General features: G+C 64.1%; 4 protein-coding genes across 4 annotated transcripts; 1 reads left to right on the top strand and 3 right to left on the bottom strand.

The window, feature by feature from the left end:
* Nucleotides 1-1,525: 1,525 nt before the first annotated feature.
* Nucleotides 1,526-4,715, bottom strand: LOC309684463 (homeobox protein otx5-like). The gene is made up of 3 exons (XM_082500369.1): nucleotides 4,349-4,715; nucleotides 3,131-3,282; nucleotides 1,526-2,352 (listed from the first exon to the last, which is right to left on the bottom strand). The coding sequence occupies exons 1-3, from the start codon at nucleotides 4,650-4,652 to the stop codon at nucleotides 1,723-1,725; spliced, it is 1,086 nt and encodes a 361-aa protein (XP_082356495.1). The 5' UTR covers nucleotides 4,653-4,715; the 3' UTR covers nucleotides 1,526-1,722.
* Nucleotides 4,716-10,818: 6,103 nt separating this feature from the next.
* On the bottom strand, nucleotides 10,819-12,298 carry LOC309684466 (histone H3.3A). Its single transcript, XM_082500371.1, has 4 exons — nucleotides 12,163-12,298; nucleotides 11,424-11,567; nucleotides 11,088-11,241; nucleotides 10,819-10,974 (listed from the first exon to the last, which is right to left on the bottom strand). The coding sequence occupies exons 2-4, from the start codon at nucleotides 11,549-11,551 to the stop codon at nucleotides 10,846-10,848; spliced, it is 411 nt and encodes a 136-aa protein (XP_082356497.1). The 5' UTR covers nucleotides 11,552-11,567; nucleotides 12,163-12,298; the 3' UTR covers nucleotides 10,819-10,845.
* A 1,217-nt stretch (nucleotides 12,299-13,515) lies between these two features.
* Nucleotides 13,516-15,718, bottom strand: LOC309684462 (selenoprotein W-like; the record flags this gene model as incomplete). The annotated part of the gene is made up of 5 exons (XM_082500368.1): nucleotides 13,516-13,935; nucleotides 14,054-14,161; nucleotides 14,751-14,825; nucleotides 14,921-14,974; nucleotides 15,557-15,718. 4 exons carry the CDS (start codon nucleotides 15,716-15,718, stop codon nucleotides 14,087-14,089), a joined length of 366 nt encoding a protein of 121 aa, XP_082356494.1. The 3' UTR covers nucleotides 13,516-13,935; nucleotides 14,054-14,086.
* A 1,720-nt stretch (nucleotides 15,719-17,438) lies between these two features.
* Nucleotides 17,439-20,934, top strand: LOC309684465 (gap junction delta-2 protein-like). The gene is made up of 2 exons (XM_082500370.1): nucleotides 17,439-17,569; nucleotides 19,837-20,934. Exons 1-2 carry the CDS (start codon nucleotides 17,499-17,501, stop codon nucleotides 20,657-20,659), a joined length of 894 nt encoding a protein of 297 aa, XP_082356496.1. The 5' UTR covers nucleotides 17,439-17,498; the 3' UTR covers nucleotides 20,660-20,934.
* Nucleotides 20,935-21,402: the final 468 nt, after the last annotated feature.

The following is a 21,402-nucleotide window of genomic DNA, read 5'->3' as shown; positions in this document are numbered from 1 at the left end:
GGTGCAGAGGGGTGTATGGGGGTCTATGGGGCTGCAGGGGGGGGTCTATGGGGCTGCAGGGGGGTCTATGGGGCCGTATGGGGGTGCAGAGGGGTGTATGGGGGTCTATGGGGACGTATGGGGGTGCAGAGGGGTGTATGGGGGTCTATGGGGCTGCAGAGGGGTCTATGGGGCCGTACGGGGGTTAAAGGGGGGGCCGGGACCCCTGGGGACACCCGCGTCCCCCCCTGCCAGCGAGGGGGGGGGGGGGGGGGGGCGGAGGGCGGAGTCCCTTTGGGGCAGGTTCGGGGGGTGGGGGTCTCGCCGCAGGGTGGGGGGACACCCCAAGTCCGGTTCCCTACCTGCTCCACGCAGCCCTTCGTTAGCCGCTGCCGTTAACGAGCGAAGCAGAGCGCGTGCGCCCCCCACTCCGCCTTTTCCATCATTTGGGGGTTTTATTATTATTATTATTATTATTAATTATTAATAATAATTATTATTATTTCAATTTTTTAAGCCTTTTCCTTCCTCCGTGCGCTCGGCGGGGCGGGAGGTTGGGGGGTGGGGGGAAGACGCAGCTATGGGGCGGGGGGACGGACGGGGCAGAGCCGTGGGGAGGAGGTCGGGGACGTCCCCAACGCCGGCGGCTGGAACGGGGTCCCACGGGGACGCTCCGTGGCACAGGGATGCTCCGGGGAGTGGGAATTGTCCGTGGGGCAGCGGAGCTCCGTGCCGTGGGGGTGGTCCATGACATACGGATACTCTGTGCCGTGGAGATGCTCCGGGGAGTGGGAATTGTCCGTGGGGCAGCGGTGCTCTGTGCCGTGATGTCCTGTGCCGTAGGGATGGGCCATGACATATGGATACTCTCTGCAGTGGAGATGCTCCGGGGAGTGGGAATTGTCCGTGGGGCAGCGGAGCTCCGTGCCGTGGGAGTGGTCCATGACATACGGATACTCTGTGCCGTGGAGATGCTCCGGGGAGTGGGAATTGTCCGTGGGGCAGTGGTGCTCCGTGTCGTGAAGTCCTGTGCCGTAGGGATGGTCCATGATGTATGGATACTCTGTGCCGTATGGATGCTCCATGCCGGGATGCTCCATGCCGCGGGGATGGTCCATGCCGTACGGATGCTCCGTGCCGTGGTGCTGCTCCGTGTCATGGGGATGGTCCCTGGTGCCGGGATGCTCCACGGTGCCGGGATGCTCCGTGCCGTGGGGTTGCCCTGTGCCACGGAGATGTGCCGTACTGCCACCATGATCCGTGGGGCAGGGATGCTCCATGCCGTGGGGCTGTACCGTGACGTGGGGATGCTCCGTGCCGGGATGCTCTGTGGCACAGGGATGCTCCGTGCCGGGATGCTCCGTGGCACAGGGATGCTCCGTGCCACGATGATGCCCCACGGTGAGCAGCCGGTCCATGCCATGGGGTTGCTCCGTGCCGGGATGCTCCGTGGCATAGGGATACTCCGTGCCGCGGCAATGCTCCGTGCCATGATGATGCCCCACGGTGAGCAGCTGGTCCATGCCATGGGGATGCTCTGTGCCGGGATGCTCTGTGGCACAGGGATGCTCCGTGCCGCGGCAATGCCCCACGGTGAGCAGCCAGTCCATGCCATGGGGATGCTCCGTGCCACGCAGCTGCCCCACGGCGCAGGGGTGCGCGGCACGGGCCGCCGCCAAGCCTGCGCCGGCCGGTGGGTGTCAGGCGGCATCGGCGGGGGCCGGTGCCGGTACCGGCGTCGCCTCACAAGACCTGGAACTTCCAGGAGCTCTGGTCCTTGTAGTCCAGGCAGTCGGCGGCGTTGAAGTTGAGCTTCCAGGAGGTCGCCTGGTCCTTGTAGTCCAGGCAGTCGACGGGGCCGAAACCCAAGCCGGCGGTGCCGTAACCCTGCCCGGCCAAGCCGGCGGGCGAGGGGGCGAGGTGGGCACCCATAGCGGGGGCGGCCAGGGGGCTGAGCGCCGCCCCGGGGGCCCCCAGTTGCGGGTGCATGGGCGAGAGGTAAGAGCTGCAGTCCAGGCCCCCGAAATAGGCGGCCGAGCCGGCGTAACCTTGCCCGTAGCCGGCGGTTTGGCTGTAGGTAGCGGGAAAAGGCGCCGAACGCGGTAACCCCGGCGCGGCCGAAGATGCCAAAGGATCGGGGACGGGGGAGATGGAAGCCGGGCTCCAAATGGAGACGGTGGCGGCGGCGGCGGAGCTGGGGGTGCCGGCGGCGGCGGCGGCGGCGGGAGGGGGGGTGTAGGGGCCGGCAGCCCCCGTTTCGGCGCCGGCCTCGCGCGCCGGAGAGCTCTTCTTCTTGGCGGGACGAGCTTTGGCCTGGCCGCTGCTCTGCTGCTGCTGCTGCCGGCACTTGGCCCGGCGGTTCTTGAACCAGACCTGCGGGAGAGGGGAAACTGAGGCACGGGCAGCGAGCTGCTTCCCCCGGGCGTGCGGGCACACGGCGCGCACGTGCGCTCTTGTGTACGCGGGTGTGCGACAAGCTGCCTCCTCTGGGGGTGCGCGCGTGCGTGCGACGAGCTGCGTGCCCCGGGTGCCCCCGTGTAGACGTGTGCGACGAGCTGCGTGCTCTGGGCGCACAAGCGTGTGATTGTGCACGTGTGTGTGCAAGGAGCTGCCTCCGCCGGGCGTGCAAGTGTGTGGGCGCGCAGGCGTGTGCGCTTGTGCACACGTAGGTGCAACAAGCTGCCTCCCACTGTGTGTGCACATGCGATGAGCTGCGTGCCCCTGGCGTGCACGTGTGTGTTCGTGCACACGTGTGTGCAAGGAGCTGCCCCCCCTCGGGGCACGCATGTGTGTGTGCGTGCGATGAGCTGCGTGCCCCGGGCGTGCACGTCCCTCCCCACGCGTGTGGGGCAGCCCACGGTGAATCCCCGTGCGCGTGGGGTCACGCGTGTCCCTCCCCACGCGTGTGGGGCAGCCCACGGTGAATCCCCGTGCGCGTGGGGTCACGCGTGTCCCTCCCCACGCGTGTGGGGCAGCGCACGGTAAATCCTCGTGCGCGTGGGGTCACGCGTGTCCCTCCCCACGCCTGTGGGGATGCGCAGGTGCCCTCCCGACGCATGTGGGGTCGGCGCACGCCTGTCCCCCGCGCACGGCGGTGGCGGTCATGCGTGTTCGCGCGTGTTCGTGCGTGTTCAGGCGCGCGGGGGCTCACCTGGACGCGGGACTCGGGCAGGTTGATCTTCAGGGCCACCTCCTCGCGCATGAAGATGTCGGGGTAGCGGGTCTTGGCGAAGAGAGCCTCCAGGATGTCCAGCTGCGCCCGCGTGAAGGTGGTGCGCTCCCGCCGCTGCTTGCGCGGCGTGGCTGCGGCGAGAGGCGCGGGGGGAGGGGGGGAGGGGGGGAAGGTCAGGGTGACCCCCTGGACACCCCCCCCTTTTCCCTCTGCTGCGTGGGGTGGGCGGGAGGGGAGCGTGTGCGAGATCCCGCGTGAAATCCCCGTGCAACACGGGCAAACCTCTCCCCCCCCCCCCGTGCATCCTGTGCAACACCCCCCGCATGCCACCCCCGGGCAAAACCCCTGTGTGACCCCCTCCGTGCATCCCACCCCCGTGCATCCCACCTCCCCATGCAACCTCCCATGCAACACATGCATCCCCCCGTGCATCCCACTCCCATGCAACCCTCCTGTGCATCCCACCCCCATGCATCGCCCCCATGCATCCCACCACCCCATGCAACCCCTCATGCAACTTATGCATCCCCCCGTGCATCCCCCCCCATGCAACCCTCCTGTGGACCCCCCCCCATGCTACACCCCATGCAACGCATGCATCCCCCCATGCACCCCACCTCCCCGTGCATCCCACCCCCATGTAACGCATCCCCCTCCCATGCATCATCCCCCCCTCCCATGCAACCCCCCATGCATCCCACCTCCCCATGCAACCCCCCATGCAACGCATGCATCCCCCTGTGCATCCCAACCCCATGCATCCCACCACCCCAATGATCGCCCCCATGCAACGCATGCATTCCCCCATGCACCCCACCACCCCATGCAACCCCCCCATGCATCCCACCTCCCCGTGCAACCCCCCGTGCATCGCCCCCATGCATCCCACCCCCATGCAACCCCTCATGCAACTTATGCATCCCCCCGTGCATCCCACCCCCATGCAACCCCCTCATTCAACGCATGCATCGCCCCCCGTGGATCCCACCCCCATGCAACCCCCCCATGCATCCCACCACCCCATGCAACCCCCCATGCATCCCACCCCCATGCAACGCATGCATCCCCCCATGCACCCCACCTCCCCATGCATCCCACCCCCATGTATCGCATCCCCCTCCCATGCATCATCCCCCCCCCCCCCCGCAACCCGCTCCCCCCATCGCCCCCCGCGCCCCGCCGTGCCGCGGCGCTCACCGGGGTAGCCGACGGCGGAGTGCAGCAGGTCCATGCCGGGCCCGGCCAGGCTCAGCCCGTTGACGGCGTAGTGGGGCTGTTTGATGTAGGACATCATGCTCCGGGCGGGACCCTGGCGCCGGGCCCCGGCGCTGCCGAGGTGGGCTGGGCGCCGGCTGCGAGGGGCACAGGCGGCGTCATGCGTGGCACGGCACGGCGAGGCCCGGCACGCCGCCGCACAGCACGGCATAGCCCGGCACGACACCACCTGCCACGCCATGGCATGGCATAGCATGGCCCGGCGCATCATGGCACCCCATGACATGGCACGGCACGGCGTGGCATAGCACAGCACAGTGCCACGTGGCACAGCATGGCACGGCGCATCATGGCACGGCGCGGCATAGCCCGGCACGACACCACCTGCCACGCCATGGCATGGCATAGCATGGCCCGGCGCATCATGGCACACCATGGCACCCCATGACATGGCACGGCACGGCACGGCACAGCGCGGCATAGCCCGGCATGGCGCCACCTGCCACGCCATGGCATGGCCCGGCGCATCATGGCACACCATGGCACCCCATGACATGGCACAGCACGGCATGACGCCACCTGGCACACCATGACATGGCACGGCACGGCACAGCCTGCCACGGCACGGCGAAGCACCGCACGGTGCAGCACGGCTTAAGCACGGCACTCCCCAGCACGGCACAGTGGTGCAGCGTGGCTCGGTGCAGCCCAACACGCCGTGGCACGGCGCGGCATATCACGGCACAGTGCCACGTGGCACACCGTGGCATGGCCTGGCACATCACGGCACACCATAACACGGCACAGTGCCCCATGGCACGGCACAATGCCGCCCTACACACCATGGCATGGCACGGTGCTGCCCGGCACACCATGGCATGGCACAATGCCGCCCAACACACCACAGCATGGCACAGCACGGCACGGTGCTGCCTGGCACACCACAGCACGCCATGACATGGCACCGCGCCCCACGGCACGGCACAGCACCCCATGGCATGACACAGTGCTGCCCGGTGCATCACGGCACACCATGACATGGCACCGCACCCCACGGCACGGCACAGTACCCCATGGCACGGCACACCATGACATGGCACCGCACCCCACGGCACGGAACGGCACCCCATAGCATGGCACAGTGCCGCCCGGTGCATCACGGCACACTATGACATGGCACCGCACCCTACGGCACGGCACAGCACCCCATGGCATGGCACGGTGCCACCCGGCACACCGTGATGCCGCCTTACACCCCACGGCACGGCACAGCATGGCCCGGTGCATCATGGCACACCACGGCACGGCACGGCACGCCTCCCGGTGTCCCCAGTCCTACCCGTGCGCCCCGCGGTGCGCCGGGGCCGCGGCGCAGGGGGGGGGGATGTGCCCGGGCGGCACCGCGGGGACGGGGGGACAGCACCGGCACCCTCACCCCGTCCCCGGTGGGTAGTGCCGACGGGGACGTCACCGCTGTCCCCGAGCCGGGGAAGGGGGAGGCCGCTGCGGTCACACCGTCCCTGAGGGGGTGGCTTGTCCCCGCGCCAAGGAAGGTCACCCCGGCGCCCAGATGCCATCTCTGAGGCAGGGGATGGAGCCAGCGGCTTGTCCCCAAGCCAGGGGACGTCACCCTGGAGCCGGCAACCCTGTCCCCGAGCCAAGGACGGCATCGGTGGCTTGTCCTTGAGCTGGCCACCCTCCCCCAGCCAAGGGACAGAGCCGGTGGCTTGTCCCCAAGGCAGGGGACGTCCCCCTGGGGCTGGTGGCCACGTCCCCAAGCTGGGGACAGAGGCAGCGGCCCGTCCCCAAGCCAGGTGACATCTCCTGAGGGTTGGCTACCCCATCCCCACACCAAGGGACAGAGCCGGTGGCTTGTCCCCGAGGCAGGGGACATCCCCTTGGGGTTGATGACCAAGTCCCCAAGCTGGGGACAGAACTGGTGGCTCCTCCACAACCCAGGGGACATCAACCCAGGGCTGGTGGCCACGTCCCTCGGTTGGGGACAGAGCCATTGACTGTCCCCAAGCCAGGTGACATCTCCCCAGGGCTGCCCGAGCTGAGGATGGAGCCGGTGGCTTGTCCCCAAACCAGGTGACATCTCCCAGGACTGGCCACCTTGTCCACAAGCCCAGAGCTGGTGGCTCGTCCCCCAAGCCAGGTGACATCTCTCCAGGGCTGGCCACCTCCTCCCCAAGCCAAGGGACAGAGCCGGTGGCTTGTCCCCAAGCCAGGTGACATCTCTTCAAGGGTGCCCGAGCTGGGGATGGAGCCGGTGGCTTGTCCCCAAGCCAGGTGACATCTCCCCGGGGCTGGCCACCTCCTCCCCAAGCCAAGGGACAGAACTGGTGGCTTGTCCCCAAGCCAGGTGACATCTCCCCAGGGCTGGCTACCTCCTCCCCAAGTCAAGGGACAGAGCCGGTGGCTTGTCCCCAAGCCAGGTGACATCTCCCCAGGGCTGGCCACCTCCTCCCCAAGCCAAGGAACAGAGCCGGTGGCCTGTCCCCAAGCCAAGGGACGGAGGCGGTGGCCTGTCCCCAAGCCAGGTGACACCTCCCCAGAGCTGCCCGAGCTTGGGACGGACCCGCTGGCTTGTCCCCAACCCCAAATGTCCCCATGCCCCACTCGGGGACGCCCCGAGACGTCCCTCCCCCTATCCCGCGGGCCGGTGCCTACCTGCGGCGGTGGCGGTGACGGCGGCGGTGGCGGTGGCAGCGGGGAAGGCGTCCCCGCGGCGGGGGGAGATTTAAGTAGGGCCCGGCGTGATGTCACCCGCCACCGCGCTGTCACTAATCCCCGGGGGGTGACATTGGCCCCGGCCCGGGGCTAATCCACCGCTGCCGGCAATTAACGCTCATCCCCTGCGATGGCAAACGAGGGGGGGGGACACACACAGCAGTGTCGTGTGTGTCCCCCCCCGTCCTCGCGTCAAAGGGGGGGGGGGGGGGGTGTGCGCTCGGCCACGAGGGGACACGGGGACAATAACGCCCTGATGGGGATGGGATGGCATAGGGGGTGTCACCCCCCCCCCCCATCGCACCCCGTTAATAACGAACCCCTAATTAGGATCGCGGCTGGGTAATTTGGCGGGCTCGTTAGGGCAAAAGGAGGGACAAGGCCCAGAGTCCTGTCTGTCCCCCCCCACAATGGGGTCACTTTGGGGTGGCGGAGGGGGTGGGGAGGTGTGTCCTCGTCCCGGGGAGGGGGACACGGGGGGTCCCGGATGGCTGTGTCCCTCGTGGGGGGGTGGGGGTGGCAGAATGTGTCCCCCGTGTCCGTCTGTCCCCCCCCCCTCCATGGAGCTAATCCCGGGGACAGCTGCCACGTCTGAGCCCCGGGGACGGGGACACGTGGGGTTGGGGACCCCCAACCGGGGTGTAGGGGTTGGGGGGGGGGGAGGGGGGCAGGAGGAGGAGAAGGGGGGGGGGAATGACCTCCCCCCGAACCCCCCAACCCAACACAGCCCTCCAGCCCAGCGGGGATCCCCCCTAAATCCTGCAGGACCCCCCCAAATCCTGCAGGACCCCCCCAGAATCCTACAGAACACCCCCTAAAACCTGCAGGACCCCCTCAAATCCTGCAGGACCCCCCCTAAATCCTGCAGGACCCCCCCTAAATCCTACAGAACACCCCCTAAATCCTGCAGGACCCCCTCAAATCCTGCAGGACCCCCTCCAAATCCTGCAGGACCCTCCCAGAATCCTACAGGACCCCCCCTAAATCCTGCAGGACCCCCTCCAAATCCTGCAGAACACCCTCTAAATCCTACAGGACCCCCCCCAAATCCTGCAGGACCCTCCCAGAATCCTACAGGACCCCCCCCAAAATCCAACAGAACACCCCCTAAATCCTGCAGGACCCCTCCCCAATCCTACAGAACACCCCCGAAATCCTACAGGGCCCCCTAAACCCCACAGAACCCCCACACCCCCCAAAAAATCCCTGTGGGGTCCCCCCCCACACCGGTGCCCCCCTCTCCTTGTCGTCCCCCCCCCCCCGCCGCCGAGCAGCTGGGAGGAGAGTGTTGAAATCGGGATGATTAGTTTGTTTTTCAGACGCGGGGATTTGGGGCTGATTAACCCTAATCCCTGCGCCGAGGGGGGGTTGGGGGGGGGGGGACACGACACGGGGAAGGGGGGGGGGGCAGCGCAGATGCGGCCGGCGGCTGGCGGGGGTGAGCAGTGGGGGGGGCCCCCCCACAGCCCCCCAAAACCCTCCCCATGGGCAGGAGACACACACAGCATCACCCAGGGAGGGGGTCCCCTCTTTGAATCGTTCCGATTTTCATCCTGGGGGGAGGCTGAACCCCTAATTAAACCCTAACGAATTAGGGGGGAGGGGGGGAAGGGAAAGTGGCCCCAAAATGCAGCTGCTCGTTACCCTCGTTACCGCTAATTGGCTTTTTTCGGGGTGCCGGGCAGCGCTGGGGGGTGGGGGTGCTCTCATTTCCCTGTTTCTGGAGAAAAATGCAATGGGTGAAAACATTTGTACTTATTTTTATATCTATAATTAAAAAAAAAAAACAAACTAGCTGCATTTCTATAAAGTTATAGCTATGTTTATATAAATATATATATTTTTTATAAAAGTGTCACGTATTTATATGAAATATACCTTATTGAAAATGCATCTATATTTATATCAAAATATCTACTTATCTAAAGTATATCTGTATTTATACATCCACATTTATCAAAAAATATCAATATTTGTCTAAAGTATGTCTATATCTACTGAAGTATGCCTACATTTACCTAAAGTATGCCTACATCTACCTAAAATATGCCTATATCTACCTAAAATATGCCTATATTTTTATTATATACTTGTGTTTCTATAACATATACCTATACTGATCTAAAATATACTTGTATTTCTATCAAATATACCTATATTTTTATTATATACTTGAATTTCTATAACATTTACCTATACTGATCTAAAATATACTTTGTATTTCTATCAAATATACCTATATTTTTATTATATATTTGTATTTCTATAACATTTACCTATACTGATCTAAAATATACTTTGTATTTCTATCGAATACACCTATATTTTTATTATATACTTGAATTTCTATCAAATATACCTATACTGATTTAAAAATACACCTGTATTGATCTAAAATATATCGACACTGATCTAAAAACATACCTATACTTACACAAAACCACCTACGTTTATCTAAAACCGGGTACGCACCTAAAAATATATCGCTATTTCTCAAAAAAAAAAAAAAAAAATCTCTATTTGTATTAAAAGATCTCTACGTATTCCCCCCCCCCCAAAGCGCCCCGCCCGGCGCCCGTTTTTGAGGAGCAACGCCCCCAAAACCTCCCTTTTTTAAGGTGAAATCTCCTCCTTGAAGGGGTTTGGGGGAAGGGTTGGGGCCCCCCCGCCCTGTTTTGGGGGAGGGGGGGGAGGGCGCCCCGTCCTCAGGTGCCCGCCCCACCCCGCGGCCCCCTAATCCCGATTAGGGTGGCTCAGGAGAGGAGGGGCCGGAGGGGGGGGGGGGGGGGCTCTAAATTTAACGCCGGGGTGTCAGAAGCAATCACGTCAGCGCCCCGGGGGTAATCCGTCCCCACCCCGCCCCCCACCCCCCCAAATCTCCCCAAAAAGGGAAAGAGAGAGAGAGAGAGGGGAGGGGGGGGAAATTTAAAAAACACAACACCCCGACCCTCAAATTAAAGCCACCCCCACGCCCCAGAGCCGCCTTCCGAAGCGCCCTTTTCGCGAGGGATTTATTTCTAATAAAGAACGAGGCGGAGGTGGGCGGGGCTGGGATTAATTAGGAAGGAAACGAGGAGGATAACGGTGTAGAGCGATGTGTTGGGTTTTTTTTTTCTGTTTTTGTTTTTTTTTTTTTTTGTTGGTTTTTTTTTTTTATTATTATTTCATTGCCACCGCGGGGTGGAGAAACGCGGCCCGGTACAAAGCTGGAACGCACGAAGCGGGAAACGAGGCCGGGGAGAACGCGGGGGGGTGTGTGTGTCTATGTGTGTCGTGTCCCCCCCCGAGCCTGGGGCGCAGGGGAAAGGAGCAGGAATGGGAGCCGAAGCCCCAAAACTCCTTTTTTTTTTTTTTTCCCCCCACGCCCAAGAAATACACCAGGTTTGTGTAGAAAACCAGGGATTCCAAAAAACTGTCCCCACCCCCTCCCCCTCAACTTTTATATATATATATATTTTTTTAATTTTTTGCAGCTCAGAGAGGGATAAAAGAAGAAAAAAAAGTGTACAAAAAGGCGGGGGAAAAAACAAACAAACAAACAAAAAAATCCGAAAAAGTCTCATAAACCCCTCGGAAGCCGTGTGTTGGGTTTGGTTTTTTTTTTGCCTGTACGTCGTGAACGGAGTCAGCTCTCGCGACGTGTCCCAGCAGGAGAAACACCACCCCTATCCCCATCCCCAAAAAATGACCTGCCCCTCCCTCCCTAAATCCATCCCACCCCGAATCTCTCCTACCGCCCGGCCGCCCTAAGCCCGCTCGCCGCGGATGCGCCGCGCCAGCTGGATGTCCTTGGGCATGATGGTGACCCTCTTGGCGTGGATGGCGCAGAGGTTGGTGTCCTCGAAGAGGCCCACGAGATACGCTTCGCTGGCTTCCTGCGGGGGGGGTTGGGGGGGTGGGTGGGGAGAGAATCGCGCTTTAACTCAGGGAGAAGATATTTTGGGGAGATTTACCCCACCGGAGGCGCTTGCGCGGGACAGGGTCTCACCTGCAGCGCCCCGATGGCGGCGCTCTGGAAGCGTAGGTCGGTCTTGAAGTCCTGGGCGATCTCCCGGACCAGGCGTTGGAAGGGCAGCTTGCGGATCAGCAGCTCCGTGGATTTCTGGTACCGCCGGATCTCCCGCAGGGCCACCGTGCCGGGCCTGCGAAGGCATTTTAGCAGTTAACAGCCATAAAAAAAAAAAAAAAAAAAAGGCACTCTTGGGTGTAAAAGCGCACCGTTTGTGTGTCACGTCGTGCCAGGCAAGGCCTGTGGCCGTGGCCAGGGGGCCCAAGGGCCACTGTGGCCGGTTGGGGGTGACATCGCCCCCCCCCCCCCAAATACCTGTAGCGATGGGGCTTCTTCACGCCCCCCGTGGAAGGCGCGCTCTTCCTGGCGGCCTTGGTGGCCAGCTGCTTCCTCGGCGCCTTCCCGCCGGTGGATTTCCGAGCCGTCTGCTTGGTGCGGGCCATACCGGACGGTCAGAGCCTGCCGAAGGCGGGAGATAGGCCGGGAACGGGCTCCGGGGCGCGAAGGGCGAGAGCGGCCGTTAGCGGCCGAGGGGCGGGGAAGAGCGGCCGGCAGCCCGCGAGGGGCAGAAGGGCGCCGGGGCTGCCCCCCCCGGCCTCGAGGGGGCACCGGGCTGAGGAGAGCCGGCGGGTTCGCCGCCGGGCCGAGCACGGGAGAAGCGCCATGGCCTGGCGGCGCCGCGCTGGGGGAGAAGCCCCCGCCATCCCCTCAGCGCCCTCGGACTACAGCTCCCAGGAGCCTTCGCGCCGCGTCACGTGCCCCACTAAACCGCCCAGCCCATTGGCTGGCGGCGCCCAACCAATGGGCCGGCGCGCTGCGAGTCTCCCCTTAGACGGGCGCGCCTCTCCGCCTATCCCTTTCCGCGCTCCCAGCCAATCAGCGCCGCCGCCCCGCTCAGCCAACCAGCGGGCGGCAGCAGACGGAAGGCGGGACTAGGAGGGAAGCGTCTCCTCAGACGACCTCAGCGCCGGGCCGCCCCCCCCCCCCCCATCCCCCTTTCCCCCTATCCCCCGCGGCCGCCGTTAACCGGTCACCGGCCCCGCCGCCCCGTTACCTGCTGTTTCCCGGCTGGAACCGTCGAGGGGAAGCGGGGAGGGGAAGGGGGAGGGGAGTAATCCGGCGGTGAAGCTGTGGGTGCTCCCGCTGCCTTCCCGCCTTTCCCGGCAGAAAATGGCGGGCTCCCGGCGGAGGCTGTTTACCCGTCATGCACCGCGGCGGGGGGAAGGGGGGGGGGGGGGAGGGGGGAGGTCGGCTGAGGTGAGGCGGGTCGGCCGCCATTTTGTGACCACGGCGGGTCGCGGGCGGCCTGAAGGCCCCGGGACCGGTTCCCCACCTCGGTGAAAACCTGACCGTTTTTCTGCAATTTTGAGTGGCTTTGAGTGGGGAGGACGTGCGAGGGAGAGACCCCGTCAGCCCCTCTGGGCCAACGGAGCGTCCCCGTTCCTTCAGGTAGCGCTTGCTTCGCCATTTCACGCTTCGGCGCCATCGCACATGGCGGGAAGGTGAAGCTTTAATCCTGTTTTTTAATCCGCCAGCGCCGGTTGCGGCACAAGGGCTGCCCCTCCTCGTGCTGGTCCATAAAGCGGGTGAAATTCAAGCTCCGCCATGGAAAACCAAGCCGAGGGATAAATGGCTGCCCGACTCCTCACCACCAGAGGGGATGTGGGGAGAGATGGTAGAGGTTTGGGTTGGAAAGAACCTTAAAGATCATCCCATGCCACCCCCCCGCCATGGGCAGGGACACCTTCCGCTAGCCCAGGTTGCCCAAAGCCCCGTCCAACCCGGCCTTGAACACCTCCAGGGATGGGGCAGCCACAGCGTCTCGGGGCACCCTGGGCCAGTGTCCCGCCGCCCTCACAGGAAATAATTTCTCCTTAACATCTGACCTAAATCCACCCTCTCGTGTTGAGCTTCTCCCCCACCACCACCTCCAGGTCCCTCTGGGTGTCGTGCCGTCCCTCCAGCGGGTCACCACCCGGCTTGGTGGCACCGTGGATGCCGCTGGGGCACCAAAATGGTGTTAAACAGCCCCGGTCCCACGGCTGCTGCTTCATTTTTCTTCAGGGCCAAACGAGGGGATGGCCTTCGTTAGGGCCAAACGAGGGGATGGCCTTCGTTAGGGCCAAACGAGGAGATGGAGTTCATTAAGACAAAACGAAGGGATGGCCTTCGTTAGGGCCAAATGAGGGGATGGCCTTCGTTAGGGCCAAATGAGGGGACTGGAGTTAGGGCCAAACGAGGAGATGGAGTTCATTAGGACCAAATGAGGGGATGGAGTTCGTTAGGGTCAAATGAGGGGATGGAGTTCGTTAGGGTCAAATGAAGGGATAGGAGTTCATTAGGATCAAACGAGGGGATTGCAGTTCGTTAGGGCCAAACGAGGGGATGGGAGTGCCGCCCACCCACCCCCCAAATCCACCTCAAATTTTCCACCGTTTTATTCCAGAAATGCCGCGGAGCCACGTGGGTGTGACAGAAGGTGACCGGAAGGGTGGAGTGGGGGGAAAGAACTCAATTATGGCATTTCTCCATTTTTTTGACTTTTTTTTCTTTTTTTTTCCCCCCTAAATTCAGGCTCAGCAAAAATAAAGCTCGACCCAGCCGAAAATTGGCGCGTCGGTGAAGGTGGTGAGTGCAGAGGGAGAGGAAGGAGGAGGAGGAGGAGGAGGAGGAAGAAGAGGGGGGGAACGAAGCTCACCGGCCGCCCCCCCCGCCCTGCCACCGGTGTCCTGCGCGGTGTCGGGGCACGGCCCGGTGCCGGCGGCCGTTTCGGCCGTTCCCGTCATGGAGCGCTCGGCCGGCGCCAGGGCGGCGGGGACCGGTGGAGCTGCGGGAGGAAAACCGTGGCATTAGTGACCGTGGCGGCGGCGCCGGTGATGCCGTACCCTCGTTGGGGGTGCCGTGCTGTCGTTAGGGGTGCCGTACCTTCGTTAGGGGTGCCGTACCTTCGTTAGGGGTGCCATGGCGGACCCCGGCGTCTACGCCAGGTGGGCTTTGATGGCGGCCATGATCTTTTGGAGTTTGGCATCACTGTCCACGAAGCCGTCACCGTTCTGGCGGTGACGGTGATGGTTACGGTGGAAGGTGCTGGTGCAGCCCGGCACGGCACCGGGCAAGGGGGGGGACACGCCATGGGGGGGACATGGCACCGGGGAGAGGGGGGGGACACACGGCACTGGAGGTTGGGGACACGGTGCTGGGGGGTGATGTGGCACTGGAGGGGGTGTGCTGGGGGGGGACACAGCGCTGGAGGGGGGGACACGGCGCTGTGGGGGGTGACACCCAGTGATGGAGGTTGGGGACACAGTGCTGGGGGGTGACACAGCGCTGGGGGGGGACAGCACTGAGAAGGGGGAACACGGCGCTGAGGGGGGGGACACGGCGCTGAGAGGGGTGACAGCGCTGGAGATTGGGGACATGGCGCTGGAGGGGGGAACATGGCACTGGGGGGGGACAGTGCTCAGAGGGGGGGACACGGCGCTGAGGGGGGGGACACGGTGATGGAGGTTGGGGACACAGCACTGAGAGGGGGTGACACGGCGCTGAGGGGGGGGGACACGGCGCTGAGGGGGGGGACACGGCGCTGGGGGGGGGGACACGGCGCTGAGGGGGGGGGACACGGCGCCGGGGAGGGTCACCCACCTTTTTGGAGTGGACCAGGCGTCCGCCCACCGTCACTTCAAACCATCCTGTCACCTCCCGCGTCCCCTGGCCGCTCTGGGAGGGGGGGGGACAACACGGGGGGGTCACCTGTGCCCCGGCAGCGTCCCCCCCCTTGTGTGTGTGTCCCCCCGTGCCCCCCCCTCACTCACCACCTCCAGCATCCCCGGGAAGCGCCGCTCCAGCTCCTGCTTGAGCTGCTGGTACTGAAAATTGGGGGGGGGGGGGGGATGTCGTGTCACCCTGTGCCCCTTTTTTTTGGGGGGGGCAGCCCCTCATGGGGGGGGGAATAAGGGGGGGGAGATGGCTCACCTTAGGCTTGTAGCCTCAGGCTCCGCTGGGGGGGGGGGAGGTGGTCAGTGAGGAAGGGAGCCCAAAAAGCCCCCCCCAGCACAGGTACCCCAATCACAGGAATAGGGACCCCCCCCTCGTGGGAACGGGGACACCCCCCCAGGGCACAGGGACCCCAATCCCAGGGACCCCCCCCTCGTGGGAACGGGGACCCCCCCCGGGCATAGGGACCCCAATCCCAGGGACCCCCCCCCAGGGCACAGGGACCCCAATCACAGGGACCCCCCCCTCGTGGGAACGGGGACCCCCCCCGGGCATAGGGACCCCAATCACAGGGCCCCCCCTCCGTGGGAACGGGGACCCCCCCCGGGCACAGGGAACCCCCCCCCGGGCATAGAGACCCCAATCCCGGACATAGGGACCCACCCGGTGGGACATAGGGACCCCCCCCCGGACCAGGGGACCCCCCCCCGGTCCCAGTTCCCCCCCCCCCGCACCAGTAGAGCACGGAGACGCGCAGCCGTTCGGCCATGGCGGCGGCGGCGGCGGCTGCGCAGTGGGGGCGGTCCCGGTCCCGCCCCAACCCCGGCACCGAACCCCCCAGTACAGCCAGTGCATCCCCCAGTATAACCAGTGCATCCCCAGTACAGCCAGTGCATCCCCAGTGTAACCAGTGCCTCCTCCAGTACAGCCAGTGCATCACCCAGTGTAACCAGTGCCTCCTCCAGTATAACCAGTGCCTCCCCCAGTACAGCCAGTGCGTCACCCCAGTATAACCAGTGCATCCCCAGTACAGCCAGTGCGTCACCCCAGTATAACCAGTGCATCCCCAGTACAGCCAGTGCGTCACCCCAGTATAACCAGTGCATCACCCCAGTACAGCCAGTGACTCCCCCAGCATAACCAGTGCATTCCCCAGTACAGCCAGTGCATCCCCAGTGTAACCAGTGCCTCCTCCAGTACAGCCAGTGCATCACCCAGTATAACCAGTGCCTCCCCCAGTATAACCAGTGCCTCCCCCAGTACAGCCAGTGCGTCACCCCAGTATAACCAGTGCATCCCCAGTACAGCCAGTGCGTCACCCCAGTATAACCAGTGCATCACCCCAGTACAGCCAGTGACTCCCCCAGCATAACCAGTGCATTCCCCAGTACAGCCAGTGCATCCCCAGTGTAACCAGTGCCTCCTCCAGTACAGCCAGTGCATCACCCAGTATAACCAGTGCCTCCCCCAGTATAACCAGTGCCTCCCCCAGTACAGCCAGTGCGTCACCCCAGTATAACCAGTGCATCCCCAGTACAGCCAGTGCGTCACCCCAGTATAACCAGTGCATCACCCCAGTACAGCCAGTGACTCCCCCAGCATAACCAGTGCATTCCCCAGTACAGCCAGTACCGCCTTCCCAGTACTTCTTCCCAGTACAACCAGTCCTGCCTCCCAGTACAACCAGTACCGTCTCCCCAGTGTAACCAGTCCTGCCTCCCAGTACAACCAGTACCGCCTCCCAGTACAACCAGTCCTGTTTCCCAGTGTAACCAGTCCGGCCTCCCAGTACAACCAGTACCACCTCCCAGTGTAAGCAGTACCGCCTCCCGGTGTAACCAGTACCACCTTCCCAGTGTAACCAGTACCGCCTCCCAGTGCAACCAGTACCGTCTCCCCAGTGTAACCAGTACCGTCTCCCCAGTGTAACCAGTACCGCCTCCCAGTACAACCAGTACCGCCTTCCCAGTGTAACCAGTACCGCCTCCCAGTACAACCAGTCCTGTCTCCCAGTGTAACCAGTCGGGCCTCCCAGTACAACCAGTACCGCCTCCCAGTGTAACCAGTACTGTCTCCCAGTACAACCAGTACCGCCTCCCAGTACAACCAGTACCGCCTCCCAGTACAACCAGTACCGCCTTCCCAGTACAACCAGTACCGCCTCCCAGTACAACCAGTCCTGTCTCCCAGTGTAACCAGTCCGGCCTCCCAGTACAACCAGTACCGCCTCCCAGTGTAACCAGTACCGTCTCCCAGTACAACCTCCCAGTACAACCAGTACCGTCTCCCGGTGTAACCAGTACCGCCTCCCAGTACAACCAGTCCTGTCTCCCAGTAAACCAGTACCGCCTTCCCAGTGTAACCAGTACCGCCTCCCAGTACAACCAGTACCGCCTTCCCAGTGTAACCAGTACCGCCTCCCAGTACAACCAGTACTGTCTCCCAGTGTAACCAGTCCCGCCTCCTAACCCCCCCCGGCGCGCTCCCGCCCCCCTCCCCCCCCCCCCCCCCGCCGTGCCCGCGCACCCGCGGGGCCGCGCCGGGCGCTCCCGGGCGGCGGCGGCGGCGGCGGGGATGGGGCCGGGAGCGGGAGCGGGAGCGGGGCCGCGGCGCTGAGCGGGGGGGGCCCGGCGGGGCGGGGGGGGGCCCGGGCCGGCGCCCCCCGCTCCCATCGCCATGGGCGAATGGACCATCCTGGAGCGGCTGCTGGAGGCGGCGGTGCAGCAGCACTCCACCATGATCGGGAGGTGAGCCCGCGGCGGGCGCGGGACCCCCCACGGCGCGGGGGGACGGACACGGGACCCCCCCACACCGGACCCCCCCCACGACCCCTCCGGGGGGGGGCCACATGGCTCCCACCGACCCCCCCGGGGGGGGACACGGGACACCCCCCCCCGACCCCCCCGGGAGGGACACGGGACCCCCCCGACCCCCACGGGCCTCCCGGGGGGGGCACGGGACCCCCCCATGGTCCCACAGACCCCCCCCGGGGGGGACACACGGGATCCACGGACCCCCCCGGAGGGTACACAAGACCCTCCACGGTCCCACGGGCCCCACTGGGGAGGACACGGGACACCCCCCCCCCCCCCCCCCATAGCCACCACCCCACGGAGGGGGGACACGGGACCCCCCACCGGTCCCACAGACCCCCACGGAGGGGGGGGGACACCACATGGGACCCCTCCAGGGTGGGACAGGAGTGGCTGTCACGCGTGGGGGGACAGCGGGTCCCACAGGGCATTCCCCCCCCTCCTCCCGAGGTGGTCCCGGGTGGGGGGGGCAGAGGGACCTGCTGTCACCTCCCCGCTGTCACCTCCCCGCTGGCGGGAGGTGGCAGCGGTGCCAATGGGGACACGTGGGACAAGGGACACCGTGGGGACGGTCACAGCCGGGGGGGCCCTTCCCGCGTGGGGGTCGGTCCCACCGGGGGGGGTGTGTGTCGTCAGTCACATTGTGGGGACCCCACGTCCCCCGTGAGAGGCAGGTGGGGGACAGGAGAAGGTCCCCACGTGTCCCCTGCCAGCGGTATGTCCCCAAACCCTCACCCTGTGTCCCCAAAACTGCACTGTCCCCCCAAACCTGCAGTCTCTGTCCCCAAACCTGCAGTCTCTGTCCCCAAACCCGCACCTCTTGTCCCCAAACCCGCACACTGTGTCCCCAAAATCTGCACCTTCTGTCCCCAAACCTGCACTGTGTCCCCCATGTACCCCCAAACCTGCACCCCCGCTCCTGTGGGGCACCTGCAACCAGCCCCCATCTGCCGTGGGGCGCTGGGGGTCCCACTGTCCCCTGGGGGGGGGACATCCCACCCCGCTCGTCCCCACCCCGCAGCCCCGAGGGAGAGTATTGACCGGGACAGGTCAAGGTCAGGGGTGGTGGCACATGGGGGGGGAGAGGGGAGGGAGAGGGGGGGGGGCTGGGAAGCCCCCCAGGGGTCCGGGTCAGCCCCACGTGTCTGGTCCAAGTAGGACCCACGTGTCTGCTCCCACCCACACGTCCAGGTAGGACCCACGTGGCCTGGGGTGACCCACGTGTCCCAGTTCAACCCATGTGTCCCAGTTCGACCCACCCATCCCGCTGTCCATGTAGGACCCATCTCTCCAGGGCCAACCCACGTGTCCAGGTAGGACCCACATGTCCGGGTCCAGGTTGGACCCAGGTCTCCAGATCCAACCTACACGTGCAGGTCCAGGTAGGACCCACATCTCCAGGTCCAGGTAGGACCTACATCTCCAGGTCCAACCCACGTGTCCAGGTCCAGGTAGGACCTACGTGTTCATATCTAACCCACATATCCAGGTAGGACCCACGTTTCTGGGTCCAGGTAGGCCCCGCATGTCCAGGTCCAACTCAGGTGTCCAGGTAGGACCCCTGTGTCCAGCTAGGACCCACATGTCCAGGTCCAACCCATGTGTCTGGGGCCAAGTAGGACCCATGTGTCCACATCTAACCTACGTGTCTGGGTCCAAGTAGGACCCAGGTCTCCAGGTCCAACCCATGTGTCCAGGGAGGACCCACGTGTCTGGGTCCAAGTAGGACTCAGGTCTCCAGGTCCAACCCATGGGTCCAGGTAGGACCCACATGTCCCGATCCAACCCACGTGTCTGGGTCCAGGTAGGACTCAGGTCTCCAGGTCCAACCCATGGGTCCAGGTAGGACCCACGTGTCTGGGTCCAAGTAGGACCCAGGTCTCCAGGTAGGACCCACATGTCCACATCTAACCTACGTGTCTGGGTCCAGGTAGGACTTGGGTCTCCAGGTCCAACCAACGTGTCCAGGTAGGACCCACATGTCCGGGTCCAGGTAGGACCCAGGTCTCCAGGTCCAACCCTTGGGTCCAGCTAGGACCCACATGTCCACATCTAACCTACGTGTCTGGGTCCAGGTAGGACTTGGGTCCCCAGTTCCAACCCACGGGTCCAGGTAGGACCCACACGTCCAGATCCAACCCACGTGTCTGGGTCCAGGTAGGACCCGCGGTCGCACCCCGTCCCTCCCTCCTCCCTCGCAGGATCCTGCTGACGGTGGTGGTGATCTTCCGCATCCTCATCGTGGCCATCGTGGGCGAGACGGTGTACGAGGACGAGCAGACCATGTTCATGTGCAACACGCTGCAGCCGGGCTGCAACCAGGCCTGTTACGACAAAGCCTTCCCCATCTCCCACATCCGCTACTGGGTCTTCCAGATCATCCTGGTCTGCACCCCCAGCCTCTGCTTCATCACCTACTCCGTCCACCAGTCGGCCAAACAACGGGAACGCCGTTATTCCTTCCTCTACCCGCTCTTGGAGAGCCGGGAAACCAAGAAAGCCAAACCGGTCAACGGGGTGCTGGCGCCCAGCCCCGAGGCGGGCTGCAAGGAGGAACCCGACTGCCTGGAGGCCAAAGAGCTGCCGGGCCCGGCGCCGCGGCCCCCCCGCGCTTCCAAAGCCAAACGGCAAGAAGGAATTTCTCGCTTTTACGTCATCCAGGTGGTTTTCCGTAACGCCCTGGAGATCGGTTTTTTAGCCGGTCAATATTTCCTCTACGGTTTCAACGTACCCGCCATCTTCGAGTGCGACCGCTATCCTTGCGTCAAGGAGGTGGAGTGTTACGTTTCCCGCCCCACCGAAAAAACCGTCTTTTTGGTTTTCATGTTCGCCGTCAGCGGCGTCTGCGTCCTCCTCAACTTGGCCGAGCTCAACCACTTGGGTTGGCGCAAGGTCAAGGCCGCCGTCCGGGGGGTGCAGGCGCGACGCAAATCTTTGGTGGAAATACGGAAAAAAGACCTTTCCCCCCCGGCTCCCGCTCCCGCCCTCGGACGGACGCAGTCCAGCGAGTCCGCCTACGTCTGAGCCGCCCCCCCCCCCCCCTCCCCCCCCACCGCCGGGTGTGGGGGGGAAATGGTGCTGTGTCCCCCCCCCCTTCCTCTTCTGTCCCCAAACCGCCGCGGTGTCCCCCCCCTCCCGTCCCCAAAATCCAACGCGCCACAAGGGCTCGCGGCGTCCGTCGACCTCGGCACACGTCATGGTGCAAGCGGGGAGTGGGGGGGGGGGGGCACCCCACAACCCGCACCCCCCAGCGGCCCCTGCGCCGGAGGGTGGGTGGGGGGAAGGTTGTGTGTGGGGTGGGGGCTATTATTTATTTGGCTAAAGAGTATGTGGGGGGGCAGAGCCCCCCCGAAACGTGAATAAACGGGTTGAGAGGGACGAGCGCTGGGCTTTAACTGGTTTGGGGGTGTCGCTGGATGATCCCCCCCCCCTCTGTGAGCGCAGCAGGGAGCCCCCCCCCCCCCTTTTTCTCCCCCCCCAGCAGCAGGATTTGCAGCCTCTAATCCGCTCGTTAATAGCTCTAAAGAAGGGAAAGGGGCTGAGCCAGGCACCATCTGCCGCGGCCCCCCCGGGGGGGGTACACGGCCCTGCGTGGGGGGGGGACACGGCCCCGCGGTGGGGGGGGGGACACACACGCAGCCACCCCACGGCGCAGGCGGTGGCACCAGTGCAAAAAGGGTTTTTTTCTTTCTTTTTTTTTTTTTTTTTTTTATTAGGATGTGGCGCCCGGTGGGATTCATGGCTACAGCCTGAAACAGAGAGCGGCC

Source organism: Vanellus vanellus (assembly GCF_965231255.1).
Source record: "Vanellus vanellus genome assembly, contig: HAP1_SCAFFOLD_1934, whole genome shotgun sequence".
Classification (NCBI taxonomy): domain Eukaryota; kingdom Metazoa; phylum Chordata; class Aves; order Charadriiformes; family Charadriidae; genus Vanellus; species Vanellus vanellus.
This window is presented reverse-complemented; position numbering and strand designations above follow the sequence as displayed.

Coding starts and splice junctions, on each gene's coding strand:
- LOC309684463 (XM_082500369.1), bottom strand. CDS start 4,652: ATGTCATGGGGTGCCATGATGCGCCGGGCCATGCTATGCCATGCCATG. Junction 3,283..4,348: donor CTCCGCCGTCGGCTACCCCG/GTGAGCGCCGCG, acceptor CTCTCGCCGCAG/CCACGCCGCGCAAGCAGCGG. Junction 2,353..3,130: donor TGCCCGAGTCCCGCGTCCAG/GTGAGCCCCCGC, acceptor CCTCTCCCGCAG/GTCTGGTTCAAGAACCGCCG.
- LOC309684466 (XM_082500371.1), bottom strand. CDS start 11,551: ATGGCCCGCACCAAGCAGACGGCTCGGAAATCCACCGGCGGGAAGGCG. Junction 11,242..11,423: donor AAGAAGCCCCATCGCTACAG/GTATTTGGGGGG, acceptor ATGCCTTCGCAG/GCCCGGCACGGTGGCCCTGC. Junction 10,975..11,087: donor CCGCCATCGGGGCGCTGCAG/GTGAGACCCTGT, acceptor CCCCCCCCGCAG/GAAGCCAGCGAAGCGTATCT.
- LOC309684465 (XM_082500370.1), top strand. CDS start 17,499: ATGGGCGAATGGACCATCCTGGAGCGGCTGCTGGAGGCGGCGGTGCAG. Junction 17,570..19,836: donor CACTCCACCATGATCGGGAG/GTGAGCCCGCGG, acceptor CCTCCCTCGCAG/GATCCTGCTGACGGTGGTGG.